The sequence below is a fragment of the Gymnogyps californianus genome, chromosome 5, assembly GCF_018139145.2.
Source record: "Gymnogyps californianus isolate 813 chromosome 5, ASM1813914v2, whole genome shotgun sequence".
NCBI classification, from domain to species: domain Eukaryota; kingdom Metazoa; phylum Chordata; class Aves; order Accipitriformes; family Cathartidae; genus Gymnogyps; species Gymnogyps californianus.
The window spans coordinates 43,059,879-43,074,281 of record NC_059475.1 but is presented as its reverse complement, the minus strand read 5'-3'; the positions used below and the strand labels follow the sequence as shown (position 1 = coordinate 43,074,281).

Genomic DNA, 14,403 nt, shown 5'->3' with positions numbered 1-14,403 from the left:
TCCCTGCAGCCCCACAGACCTGCCAATTGAGTGCTCGGGGCACCCAGAGTGGAGGAGGCTTTTGCAAAATTTAGTCCTTAGGTATCAGGTGCAAAACCACCTCTTGTGGTTACAGCCTTTTACATTGTTAAAGTGACTTTTAGGTAGTCCCTTGGTCTTGAAGTGCCCGCTGGACCAGGCAGCGGAGACTGCTAACATAATCCGAAATAAAAAAACGCAGAGAACATTAATCGCCTCTCAAGCTGATGAGCATAAAGAACACTCCTGTGAAACTAATGCAGACTTAGCAGAGGTATTAAACCAGAATACACAAGAAGACAAAGAGGGTTCAGTTTGGCACAGATGACTGCAGCGGTCAGAGAGTTTTGCTCCTGTTTCAGCAGGGCTAACCCCTGTCCCTGGATAGGTACGGCTGCTCCGTCCCCTGCGGGCATGTCTGAGCCTCCCAGAACTGCAGCATCTGGGTGAGAGGCCACATAGGAAATCAGAGTTGTGATAGGCTCCACCCTATATCCAAAAACTGTATATCCAAAAGCTGAGTTTGTTTCTTTCTATTCTTTTTCTCTTGTGGACCATTTAGAAAATTGTACAGAAAAACTGCTAGAATGTGTTAATTTTCAAAAAAAAAAGGACAGTACCTCAGCAGCACAAAAGCAGCATCAATGACCTTCACCACCGCTTCAAAACCTTTGCTTTATACTATCTTCTATATGCCGTCCCTGTAGGCAAATATTGTACAATGACCTTAGCTGTGAGAAGTTACAGAGAAGACAGCAGCTTTATTTGTTTTAATATTAACGAGGGTTCCGCTTGCCCCTGCATCCACGGCTGGCTGCTACTTTACATGTGGATCAGGGTTTAGGGCTGAAACCCTTCTCAACCCGTGCTTTTGGCTGCCTAATACCCAGGGGTGCTGGCCCATGTCTGGGCGCCCCCGTGATGGCCTGGGCCAGGCTGCGGAGCGGCTGTGGGGCAGCAGCATCTCCCTGGGGCAGGAAGTGGGCTGGCCTCGGCACGACTTTCCATCCAGAAAACATTTTCCATCTCCTTTCCGCCACCTACAACTGGCTGCAGTTAAAACGCACACAAAATAAAAGCATCTCACGTGCCTCCAAAAAGAGGTTTCTGCTGGCAAATGCTTGCTAAAAATAGCCCTGCGTTTGCCTGTGAGAGCAGCTGGAGGTCACTTGTAGAAGGAGGCAAAGAACTCACTTTGCTGAACTCGGTTTCCAGCCATCGCAGCGAGGACGGGAAGTTTTAAAGTTTAATTTCTGCGTGGTTCTAGCAAAACCTCAACCAGAGGCCGCGTGGTCCTGGCTGGGCTTGATTCCCCTGCTAGTCAGAGCAGGAGTTTGTTTTCCAACTCCCAGCCTCCCTTTTTTGCAGGGAAGCAGGTAGGAGGAGATTCATTTGTTAATTAAATTTCCCCTGCCAATTTACATTAAAAAGAGGAAACTCTTTCACGAAGCTAGCAAAACTTTCATAACCCTTAACCTATAAAAGAAAGAGTTGTACGGCTTTTTTCTAAACCTGCCCAAAAGCACCATCGGATTGTCCCAGGCCAAGAGATGAATAACGAAAAAAAGTCCAGGAATGGCACAGCTGGGCTGAAAATCAGGAACATCTGCTCACAGAAAGTCAGGCGTTCGCCCTTTCCTCTGGCTCCTCCTTTCATCTTTGGATTTTCTCATAAGTTCTTGTTCAAAGGGATGCCATCCCATGGGAAAATGACAAAAGGAAAAAAGCGCAGACACTGTTACTCAGCGAGGCCAGCAGTAGTTGCAAGAGAAGAAAAATTCTTCATGGGAATCCCCCACATCTGAGAAGTAGAAGCAAAAATTCACCAGGGAAAAATTCAGCGCTGTCAGCCCCACAGACAATGCCTTTTATCCATGTAGGAGCCTGCATTTATCCAGTTTTCATTACCCGCGGATGGCACGACAGCAGTAAAAAGGAGCAGAGAAGAATCATTAGGAATGGCCAGAGAAAGTAAGAATAATGGCAGAAGATCTAATTTCTTCTTTAAAAGGTTTGTTCCATTATGGATATGTACCTTTTGAAAGAGGCCTGTTTAGTCCTGGACCAGAACTGGATGTACAGGAGTGATGCAGAATTCTCCTGTGCATTCCTGATCCCACTGCACTGAAACAGAGTGAAAACTTCCCCAGCAGAGATGCAAAATCCACAAAACACTGAGGCAGCACCTGCACACTTGCAGGTATCATGACAGTGTAACACCAGTCATGTGCAATACTACCTGAATCTCCGACAAGCAATGCCCCCCCCCAAGCAGCAGCAGGGCAGACATGCAGTGTGCTGATGGCAGCTGCAACCTCAGCATCGCTCAGGGTGGTGTTTGGTTCCCTGAACTTTTAGCGTGACCTCGCTATCCTGGGCTGGCTACGAAGCCTGTTCCTGCTTATCAAACGAGCGCTGGTTAACGACTCCTAAGGGAGTCCTTCTCACCAGCCCTCAGAACGATCCTTGCAGGGTCAAGGATCTGCCGTTGTGCAGATGAGGGCCGTGGAGGAGAGCTGTCGTGCTACACTGCACCTCATGGGTGGTGGAGCTTCTCCAAGTGGGATGACCACCGCTTCGTATGCTTACAGACTGGCCGCCTGGCCTGAGACATCCCACAGCCCCTCTTATCAAACAGCAAGCTGGTGGAAAGTCGGGGTGGGGGGGGGGATGCAAGGTGCAATCAAGGCCAGCAGTGACCCAGCATGTGCGGGTGGTCCTCAGCGTGCAAGGGGCCCCCACAGGGAGCAAAGACCCCCCCGCATTGTGCAATGGGACCCCCGCAGCATGCAATGGGACCCCGCAGCGGTGCGCACACCCGCTGCCCTGCCAGGGAGAGGCCACCGGGAGCCCCAGGATCGGGCAGGGCAGGGAAAGCCCCCCGGGAAAGCCGGCAAGGGGCAGCCGCCCGGGGCGCAGCAGGGAAGTACCGACGGGGACGCCGGGGAGGCGAGTACTTCCCCCTTGACGTGGAAAAACGCCAAGTCCCCTCCCGGGCCGACCTCTTCCCTCCCCTCCGCCGCCCCGGGAGGGGCGGCGGAGGGGAGGGAAGGGGCCGGCCCGAGCCGATCCGCCCTCCCTGCCACCGCCGGCGGCGCCGAGCAGGACCAGACCCGTCGGTTCGGGCTTTGAGTGGCTGGAAATTCCCGTCCTCGGCGACTCCTCCCCCGCAGAAATCCCCTCGCCGGGGTGTATATGCGAAGCGCCGCCGCCGCCGCCGCTCACTCGCAGCAAGCCGGAGCTCCGCCGCCATGATCAGCGCCCGCCGTCCCGTCGAGCCTCCGGTTATGGAGGGCTACGAGCAACCGAAGAAAGAGCGTCAAGGCGGGTTCCCGCTCGACGATCGTCACGACAGCGGCTTGGACTCCATGAAGGAGGAGGAGTACCGGCAGCTGGTGAAGGAGCTGGAGGACATACGGCTGCAGCCCCGCGAACCGCCCGCCTGGGCACAGCAGCTGACGGAGGACGGGGACACGTAAGTGGGGGTCGAGGTGGGGGGACGGGGACGGGGACGGCGGGGGGGGGGGACACGGACACACACGACACGGTGAGGACGGGACAGGATGTGCTGCCGGCGGGGAGGCGCCGGGCTGGGCCGCGGCGCGGCGGGGAGGGGAGGGCGGAAAGTCCCTGGAGGGGCGCCAGGGAGGCGCGGCCGTCGGAAAGCCCCGGCCGCCGAAAGCCCCGGCTTGCGACACCCGCGCCTGACCCTGCCCCGGGCCCGCCTCGCCCCTCTGCCCGCCTGGGGGAGTGGGGGGTTTTTCACGTGGGATTTGGGGCTTTCAACCTGGGTCGTTTAATTTTGGGGGTTTGGGGTTTTTTTCCTGCAGTTTTCTCCACTTGGCGATTATTCACGAGGAGAAAGCCCTGAGCCTGGAGGTGATCCGGCAGACGGCCGGGGACCGTGCTTTCCTGAACTTCCAGAACAACCTCAGCCAGGTACTTTCACCTCCGCAGCCCCAAATCCGGATCAGGCCCCGCCACCCCCACAAAAGCCCTCTGGGGAATTCCCCCCCCCAGAAGTCCTTTTTAAATTTTTTTTTTAATTGATGGAATCAATTAAATCAAAGCCTACTTAAATCAAAGCCTACATTCAGGAAAGTCCCCAGCTGGCTCCAGCCGGTGTTAGTACAACGCTGCCTCTCCCCCAAGAGTGGCATTTAACGCCTGCATTTTTCAAATATGATGCAATGAGTTGCATCCCTCTTTATTGGGATGTTAATGATACCCTTCATATGGATTGACTGTTTGGTATCCAGGGAGCCCCAAGTTCATCGCTTCCAGACTAAAGGGCAACTATACAATATGTTGGGAAGCATAAAGAACTGAGTTTAGGGGGTGTGTTTTTAACTGGGGGCACAAATTACCACGCGGTCAAGGGGTCTGTTTGTCCAGGTGTTGCTGCCAAGTTTGCGCTGTAACTTACAGGTCTGCATTTTCTCTTTTGCCTGTAGACTCCTCTTCACCTGGCGGTGATCACCGATCAGCCTGAAATTGCTGAGCAGCTTCTGAAGGCCGGATGCGACCTGGAAATCAGGGATTTCCGAGGAAACACCCCCCTGCACATTGCCTGCCAGCAGGGCTCCCTCAGGAGCGTCAGCGTCCTCACGCAGTACTGCCAGCCGCACCACCTCCTCGCTGTCCTGCAGGCGACCAACTACAATGGTACGGGCACGCTGCTGTACATCGATGTCGGTGTGCTGTACGGAGGGTAGGGTTGATGTCCCGTAGAGCTCAAAGATCTTGAGAGGTGGAGAAGGATCGTTATGCCCATTTGAGAGTTGAGGAGCCCAAAGCACACAGCAGTGTCCGACTTCTTTAAAATGTCGCTGTCTTGTAGGCCTCGTCACTGCTGATTATTGGCTCTCATGGCTTTGAAGTTTGCATTTTTAGTGAGTACTTTTGCAGTGCTCCTTTTTTTTTTGGTTACAATAAGTTGCAGTCAAACACTGGAATAAAGCCTCTAAGAAATCTTTCCAAAATCCAACCCTGTTATTCATACTTACTGGAAGCTGGAGAGCTCTTCTGGAGAACACCCTTTTGCCATGGATGAATTGCAAACTTAGATATCGTCCTGTCCTGTCATCTTGACTTTAACTGAATGATAGGGCATCAGGTTAGGCTTACTCAAATTTTCCCTTCCTTTGTGTTTTGCAGGACATACATGTCTCCATTTGGCATCTATTCAAGGATACCTGGCTGTTGTCGAATACTTGCTGTCCTTGGGAGCAGATGTAAATGCTCAGGTATGTAATGTATACTGTGAATGTAACTGAGCAGGGCTGTGTAGTCATAAGAATCAACAGGTCTGGCACCAGCTGTGGCTCTCCTAACATGCCAAACCTCATGTTATTTTCACGCAGGAGCCGTGCAATGGCAGAACGGCACTACACTTGGCTGTCGACCTGCAGAATTCAGACCTGGTGTCGCTTCTGGTGAAACACGGAGCGGACGTGAACAAAGTGACCTACCAGGGCTATTCCCCCTATCAGCTCACATGGGGAAGAGACAACTCCAGCATACAGGAACAGCTGAAGCAGCTGACCACAGCTGACCTGCAGATGTTGCCAGAAAGTGAGGATGAGGAGAGCAGTGAATCGGAGCCTGAATTCACGGAGGATGAAGTAAGTAGCTATCTGCACCTTTTCAAGAGAAGGGGAAAATGCTGCCCTTTGTAGGTTTTTTTGTTGGTGCCGCTCTGACGACATGCTCCAGTGACCTCTTACCTATATAACAGACGGGTACAAATAGCCTATAAAGTAAGGTTACGCTATCAACCATCGGCAAGATGGCAGTTGGGGCAAGCATATAAATAGAATAAATTTAAAATGTAAAAAAATAACATGAGGGAACGGAGGTTAACTTCATGCAGCATGGTTCCTGAACACCGTTCTGTTGCTGACACCTACAGAACCTCGTGAGATGAAATTCAAGTTAATGGGTGGGTTTCTCCTTCCCAGCATTTGTTTTTCTAATGTTCTCAGTGCTGCTAAATGGCAAACGTAACCTTTTTGGTGTAGAAACTTTATACACTGCCGAAGTCAGGGCATGCAGAATTTGGCAGTTATCCCAGAGTGGATACGATACTCCCAGTAAGAGTTTTGCATTAACAGCCTCTTGTTTCTTCTTGCAGCTTATATATGATGACTGCCTTATTGGAGGACGACAGCTGGCATTTTAAAGCAGAGCTTTCTGTGAAAAGAAGTGACTGTGTACATATGTATAGAAAAAGGACTGACCTTCTTCGTTTAAAAAGAAAGTTGCAACGCAGAGGGAAAATCCAGGAAGGAAATACTACACTGCCCAGCAAGGAGCACGTAATTGTAACAGGACGGTTCCAGGTTCTGGCCTGTGTTTAAATACAGGAGTGGGATGTGTAACATCAGTAGAGATCTGTGATTATTCACGCCACCTGATAAAGACCCATGTAGCCAATCTTCTCAACCTTATGAAGGTAACAGACTACACATCCAACCTGCTGGTTACAGAGACCTCTCTTGTGGCATTAAGTACCACAAGGAACGCATGTCCTCTCGTGGCAAGGCAGGCTCATACCAACACCCCATCTTCTCGGAGACTCTGTGTTAATTTGTGTTGGGCTGGTGGCACTCCCTGGCCTTACTGACCGACCTCAGCTGCTCTTGGTGGGGCGTCCCAGGCAGAGGAGTCAAACCAAGGGACTGGTGACTTCCTGGATGTTAGGAGAAAGTAGCAATAATGTTAACTGTGGGCATTGGAAACTGTGTGTTTCACACCATGTGTGTCATAATTGCTACACTTTTTAGCAATTGTATATTGTGTAAATACTGTACATTTTGTGTTTATAATTATTTTGGTACATGTGAGATAGGTATTTATTAAAAAAAGTCAGATTACTGTACCTGGTCTGTGAAATGGTTCATTGTCCACCTCGTTGTCCTGAGATACGTGGGAATCCACCTGGTTTGCTTTTTAAGAAACATTTAACACCTCGTAGACCGATAGGGTCACAGGCTCAGGAGTTATAGGTTGTTCACCTCGGCAGCGGTGAGACATCTAAGCAGCTCGCAGCTCTCAGCCCTTCTGCTGCAGCTAATTTTGGAAGCAGACGTAGGTGTCGTTTCCTGCACCCGTTGCGGCAGGCAGGTCAAGGGGCTGGGATTCCCCCTCTGTCACCCAAGCACCAGGCCGCCCGGCTGCTAGAAAGGGGTTTTGAGGCTGGCTGTGGCAGCTCCCACCCGCCCGCCCTCGTGGCAGTTTTTGTTCCAGCCCCAATACTTGGCAGCTCTTGCCGGGACTTGCCGGGGGAGGTTGGAGGTTTGCAGCACAGCCCCGCGCCTGCTCGCCCTCTCGTTTATCACCCGGCCCAGCTCCGGTTTGAACTCTGACACCTTCGGATTTTCCAAAGGGGATTTCCGCGGGAAGAGGGAGTACATGCCCGGGAACACGTGCTGCTGCCTTCCACCCCTGAAATTCAGGCGTGGGGCCTCCCCCCCTCCCCACTGCGGGAGCTACAGCTCTCCTTGTCCAATTCACAGCGGTGGAGGATGTGGCTTTAACCCGCTTCAGTTACTCCTGCGTGTTTCTCTCCAGCATTCAGGCAGACAGAATCACTTTGCTCAAATCCTCATCTGCACCTGATGATCTGTCAGCAGCATGTCGCAGTGCAGGACTAATTTTAGCCACAGATTTTAGCCCGTTGTGTGACCACGTAAAGGATGGGTTGCGTGAAGGGTGACCGTGCTCCGTTCCTTCTGTGCTGTAACCCCCTGGACGGGGACGGGGTGTGGCAGAGCTGCTGACGCAGGACCAAGCTCTGCCAAGAGTGTTGGCCAGGGGACTTCTGTGCTGCTGGCACCCGCCCCGGCTCAGGCTGCTGGAGAAGGCCATGGCTCCAGGTTGCACAGGGACACCCATTCCTTCTTCTGCCCTGCTCTTCCCGAGGGGTTCCTGACACACGACCGGCTCTAAGGAGGGCTCTCTGGTATGAGGAAGAGCACCACAGCTAGCTGGTGCTTCCTAATTTGCATGGGAGCCAAAGGCCGTTGTGGAAAGGATTATATAAATTTGTCGTCCTGAGTCATTTTTATTTCCCTTCCACTCTCATTGCATGAGTATAGCCCAGGTGTACGTACTGAAACTTCCTTCTGGCAGGCAGAGCCATGCCTGCGTTGCAAACCTGCAAAGTTTTCCAGGTGTGGGGCTAGGTGAGAATCTGCCAAATCCTCCTTCTTCTTGGGGACTCACCCTGCACTCCGAACGACTGCTAAATCTGAGCTGGGGAGGGGGACTGGGGGGGTCTATCCTCTGCTGCTACAAGTTTTTTGCCAGCGAAGAATCCCAAGTGACTTTCAGCCTTTTTTGACTAAACACAATGTTGCCACGGCTGGAAATAGAAAAGGCAATGTTCCTCTCATTAGCTACACTTCAGTTTCCCCCTTGCAAAACAGGAGCTGGAAATGCTGTCAAGGCCCTGCGGAGGCATTCACCAGCTATAGCTATCAGTGTTCTGCAAGTGCTTGGGTACACGACTGGACCTGGTATGCAAATATTTAAATAGATACCATCTGAATGCAAATACTTTTTATTCAAAAGCCAAAGGGAAGAAGGAAAGTGCAGTTATCAGTAGTACCAGGCTGGTCGAGTAGTTTCGGAGGCAGCGGTACGTTCTCTGCTGTCCATTGCAACATTTAGACAAACAGTATCTTAGAAAGGTGCTGCTATAATCTTGCAAGAATTCTATAATGACTTAATGAATTAAGCAAATGCTTTACTGTACAAGGAAGTTTTGCAGCTAAATAAATCATTGCCCAGGTACAGCATGCTGGTTATGCTAGTATTTGCCTCTGCCAGTCATGCAAAAGTAACCAAGTATATCATACACGGAGGAACCGCAGGTAAAGCAAGTAGGATGGAGATGAATGTGAGAATATGTGTTTGTTAGCAAAATAGGTTGGGGCATGTTGTGTGGCTTTTTTTTTTTTTTTTTTAAATTGGTTGGAAACAGAAGTGCTGAGGTACTGACAGGCTGACTCCTGTTCTTACCTCTGCTGTCAGAGTGGTTCCAAAGAATGTTTATCAATATGGTGATAGGCGCTTTATATATATAAATATTGCTAACGTGGGGCTATTCAGTGCAGAGCTTTGCCTGTTCCCTCGATGATGTAATGAGATTGTCCACTGTAGGTGACCCCCCACACCTCCAGTTTCGAACACGTGCCCTTAACTGCTGCATGTCCACCCTGTCTCTGGCTTTTCCACACCTATGCCTTTAGAAAGATCTGAGAGTGGTTTTGGTGATAACCTGCCTTCATGCTACCTTCCTGGCACTCTAGCAGATACATTGCACAGTCCCATTTGTAGGACTGGGAGCAAGAACTCCTTACGCATTTATTCTGCCAGCATCACTTTTTACTTACTCAGCTGCCACAGCTGCTATTAGCAGAGCACGCTAGCTTGCTCTTGCTTGTCCTCCTGCCAGTGCTTCCTCATGCTGGCTCAGGGTTCAAAATTCTCTCCCAGCACCTTTGTCACCTGCCCTGCGTGGCTCAGCAAGCTTCAAGAGCAGCCATGCTGCTGCAGATCAAGGTCCTGTGAAGTTCAGTTTTAGTTTCCTGTCTCTGACCCTCTCTCCATTAGCCTCCTTCCTGCTAATGCCTGTGTCCTCTGCTCTTACTGCCCTTGGCACCCATATCTGCCTCTGCCTGCTCTTTTCTCCCTTCCAGGGTAAGCACCTTTCTGTAGATCCTCCTCCCTCTTCTCCTGCAACACCAGCTCACCATGAACTCATTCCCCCATCATGACATGGCACAGCATGAGGCTGCATTTTTGTTTCCAGCCTTTCCCTGCTGCCCATTCTTGTAAATCTCTTTGATAATCCCACAGGGATATTCCCATACTTCCTTATATTGCACACAAAGAGCTGAACTCCTCATTTCCTCCCACACCCTTCCCTTCCTCCTCGCACTCCAGCTCCTTGCAGGCCTCCCTTGCCCCAAGCACAACCCAGGGGCCACCTTCAGTCCCTGCTCTCCTGCCTTTCAGCTCGCTCAGCATCAGCCCTGAACTTCTCAAGAACCTTATGGTGGTGACAGATAAAATGCAGGCTGCCAGGGCAGCAATGGTGGAGAGCAGAGCCCAGGGCCTGATTTTCCCCCATTAAATTGGGAACCTTTGTCTTCCGATCACTGCAGCTTTGGAAAGTGTTAAAAGAAAGGGCAAAAGGCAACCCTGCACCTAGGGACATGCATGAGGAGGCTGCGTCCTCCCACTGGCTCCAGCGCCAGCCTGACCTTTGCAGCCATGAGCAAAAACCTTTCACCACCCTCCCCGCCTGCTCGCTCTGCTGCTCTCGGGTTGTGGTGCAGCGTGCTCCTCTCACGCAGCTTGGGCTGTGTGGGCTGTTTGACACATAGGTGTGGGTGTCTCAGCTCCCTCAGCAGAGAGAGGTGGGATGGGCAGCCCCGGGAGCTGCCTGCCTGCCTGCCTGCTGATGGGCTTGGACATCCCGAGGGGCCACAGTCGTAACTTGGGGGCCTTAACTCTTGCTGTCCTCCTCCTCATCCTTCAGCCTTTTGATGTCAGGAAGGGGCTCCCTATTGACTACTTAGCATTTTACACACCAAGAAGAACTATAGGGCCAGACAGGGGCCAATGGACAGTGTTTACCAACCATGCACCCTGGATCCAGCTGGTGGACACATCTACCTGCCTGCCCCAGCAGGACCTGATGCACCAGAAGGCAGTGAGGCCACCAGGACCCTTAATCTATCCCCAAAAGTGGCAGCCCCACTGCTGTTGGCCTTGCTCCACAGCTTTGGTTCAGATTTGGATGAGCAGGATGGTTGAGTAAGGAAAGGAAAAGATGGAACCAGCAACAAAATCTGAGGACAGACACTGTGATCTCTGAGGAGGACAAGTATCATTTGTGACTTGTTTTAATAGAAAATCTTCAATGATGGTGAACTCTGGGCCGGGCAGGGGCCCAGCACAGATCATTTTTCTACAGAAGCTGAGCCGTGGAAATAATTAAGCGTTTGGTTGTTCCTAGAAGGAAGAATTGCAGAATGGAGTGCAGGGATGGCAGGGAGGACTCTCTCCCTGGATGAAAGCCCGCCCTCACTTCAGGGAGGTGGAGGAAGGGCTTTTCCAGCATTGCTGTGCTCCCAGCGCCAGTGCTTTGCTGGAGAGCGAGAGCTGCACGGGATCCTGAGGGATGAGGGAGCAGGAAAGTCCTGTCCCCTTGTGCCAGCCGGGACGGCACGGGACAGCTGCTGCACAGCCTCTCCCTGTCTCCAGCAAGTGCCTGTCACAGCTCTGGCACCTCTCACCTCCCCGTCCCTTCAGACAGCTCTCTGATGTGTTAACATCAGGGCCAAAAGGCTCCCTTTAAACGCTGACACATTCATCAGGTCATAATGTAAGAAGCCAAAGTCCAGAGGGGTTGAAACAGAAACTCCCCCACACACCCTGGAGGTTTGACTGCCCTCCCTCTCCTTGCTCCAGCACTCAGATTTTCCCAGGACCATCTCCTTGTCCAATTTTCCAAACAGGACTTTCCAGTTCCTGTCAGAAGAGAGCTGGGGTTTTCCCTGCTCACTCCTTTCTGCAGTTTTACCCCTTTACAGCAGCCATGAGCTGTGGCACTGGGCTCCATTGCCTCTCCAGCAGCCTCCTGCCTGCCCACCACCAGCCCCAGGGGCTTCCCTGCTCTAGAGGAACAGGCCTGCACCCCTTTAATTTAAATCCTTTTCCCATTCCCAGTTTTAGCTAATTCAGATTAATTTTCCTGCACATCTTTCAAGGGAAGCTCTTCATCCCTCCAGCTGAAAGCAAAATACAAGCAAATGTGTGCAAAGTGCTGCCAAGAAAGAGCCTTAAAACGGAAATATTTTTAACATGCACGCACCCTGTGAAGGGCACACGTCTACAATTACAGTGCAACACTTAACTCAGTTAATTATTACCCCTGGATTTCAGTAGCTTGGAGGAGGGAGTTTCCCAAGGCCCTACAGAAGATCTTTGTGAGCACTGCTGCTCCACTTCAGCAATGCTCCTTGTTTGCACCGGGGAGTGCTCAGGGGTCGAGCGCAACGCAGCTCCCCCTGAGGAGCACTGATCGGTGTTAAAGGAGAGCCCGTGGTGTCCGCTCCTGCAGCGTGGGAGGACCCACATGGTGTTCGTCCTCTCTGCATGGGAAAAGAACATGCCATGTCTCAGTCAAAGCTCTGCATGCGTGCTGAGCTGAGAAGGACTGAGAGTCGGTAAGGACGGCTGCCCAGCCTGTGCAGTACGCAGAACGAAACCACCCTCTTCTTTCAGTTTTTTCTAAGTGGATGGGTTTCCATTCTGGCGTGCGTCAAGGCTGAAGTTTCTGGATTTCGTCTGAAAACTTAGATCTGACTCCTGGCAGCAGCTTCTCTGAGATGTTTTGCCCCAGCAAACAAACAAGCAAGCCCTCCCCCAAGCTGCATGGAGGCTCCTTACCCCAGGCTGTGCCAACCGTGGCTTGGGGAAAACCCTCCTGAGGAGGGGGAGTCACACCACCCACTCGTGCCCGAGCACACTTGACCTCCACCTCCTCTCGAACAGCCTATGAAATTTCCTGAGCTGTAGTAAAACATCCAACATCATTGTCTGTCTATCCATCCGCCCCAGACCTCTCCATGCTCCCGTCCTTGCAGCCCTGACCCCCAGCAGCAGCAGGCTGAAACGCATGGTGCCGAGCTGCTGGACTACCCCACCACGGCGAGGGAAAGCTCAAAAACTGCCATGTCTCCTGCCTTGACAATTACTTTTGCAGGATACAGCTCAAAGCTGTGGAAACTGAAATAAATAGGTGGAAATGGGGTTAGGCGGCAGCAGTGTGGGAGGTTGGCAGGCTTTGCCTGTGGTCGGCTGGGTTCAAACAGGCAATCAAACAGCACGAGGCCATGTTCAACAACTGTGAAATGGCAAGAAGGTAGAGGGGAAAATGGTAGCAGTGCCACTGGGGTGCGAAAGCTAGGTGAGACACCACTGGCAGCAGACACAGGTCCAGCAGGTTCCCCAGGTCCACTGCCAAGGTGGTCTCATCTCCTTCACGGCCCAGCGGTACCACTTTTCACACAGAAATGCTTAAGCCTTCCCCATGGCATCCTTCCCTCTGGCTCTGTCCCAGCAGAAGGGAAGTGAGTAGGTCCAGGAAAGGCCGGGACTTCTGGCCAGGGTTGCCTTCTGCCCCTGGGTGATGGCATGCAAAGCCAGTTTCCCTTCTCCACACAGCTGACTCCCAAGGTGATCCGATCACCCACTTCCCTCTGCGAGCCGCTCCTGTATGTGCGGGACTTGTGGAGTACGGAACTGATAACTCTTTGTTTCCTTTTTCAGAGAAGTCCGTGCAAAGCAGGAAAGGGAAATTGCGCAGGTTACTTGGCAGTTGGCTTCCTTCCAGGAGCAGTTCCAGGCGCATGGCGGCATGACCAAGCCCTCCTAGGTGTGGTGCTCTGGGAAGTCTCTTCCTAAAAACAGCCGTGCTGAGGGGCAGAAGACAAGAGGACCGAGCTGCATCCATGCGCTGCACAAAATTAGAGAAGAGCATCTCAGTAGAGCACGTGACAGCTCCGTGCCACAAGTAGGACCACAGACATTTCTCACAAGGACTTGTGCATGCAGAAGGTGTGAGCCCAGCCGCACCGCAGCATCCTGGCAGTGAGTGCCAGTATCTCCAAATTTCCTGCTTCAAATTTAAGAACAAGTGGAATAATTCAAAATAGCCAATTTCTTCCATTTTGCAAAGGAAATGTTTTGCTCTGCTTTATTTCAGTTAGAAACAATGTATTGTTTAAAAAATCATATAATTAAAATCATATTGAGAACTTCCCAACTGAAACAGATTACTTCTGTAGACTCAGAAAACAAGAATTTATTTCATTTTTTCGTACTCATTGGAAACTTCAGGTGTTTGGTTTCTCACTCACCTGAAAAATGTTTTCTCCTGAGCTTTTGGGGTTGTGACATAGCAGAATTTCCTCTCCCACTCTTCTCCTGAGTCATGTGAACTGGGCATACCTCTGACCTGGGGCTTACCGTGTCATCTCTGAAAAGCCAACCCCCAAATTTGCATCCAATTGCCATCTATATAATAGCTATTAAACTCCTCATGCTTGCGTAGGGGCAAGTCTTCAGTTAGCCTTACAGCTAGCAGCCTTCCATCAGGTCTGCTTGGCTGCCTCTCGCTGTCACAGCATGCACCCCCCTCACACGCATACATCCTATTCCCTCTACCCATTGACTCCATCTTTTGGCTGCTCTAAATATACCAAGAGGAAAACTCAGCTCACGGGAGGTGATATTTTCAAAATTGATCCTGAGGGCATTCTTGTGCTGAAAGTTTTGGGGCTGCAAATCAATCCGTGGCAAGCGTAC

General features: G+C 51.5%; 1 protein-coding gene across 1 annotated transcript; it reads left to right on the top strand.

The window, feature by feature from the left end:
- Window positions 1-3,212: 3,212 nt before the first annotated feature.
- On the top strand, window positions 3,213-6,898 carry NFKBIA (NFKB inhibitor alpha). Its single transcript, XM_050898318.1, has 6 exons — window positions 3,213-3,493; window positions 3,849-3,957; window positions 4,473-4,683; window positions 5,176-5,264; window positions 5,382-5,642; window positions 6,152-6,898. Exons 1-6 carry the CDS (start codon window positions 3,270-3,272, stop codon window positions 6,197-6,199), a joined length of 942 nt encoding a protein of 313 aa, XP_050754275.1. The 5' UTR covers window positions 3,213-3,269; the 3' UTR covers window positions 6,200-6,898.
- The last annotated feature ends 7,505 nt before the right edge of the window (window positions 6,899-14,403 follow it).

Coding starts and splice junctions, on each gene's coding strand:
- NFKBIA (XM_050898318.1), top strand. CDS start 3,270: ATGATCAGCGCCCGCCGTCCCGTCGAGCCTCCGGTTATGGAGGGCTAC. Junction 4,684..5,175: donor GCAGGCGACCAACTACAATG/GTACGGGCACGC, acceptor TGTGTTTTGCAG/GACATACATGTCTCCATTTG. Junction 5,265..5,381: donor GAGCAGATGTAAATGCTCAG/GTATGTAATGTA, acceptor ATTTTCACGCAG/GAGCCGTGCAATGGCAGAAC.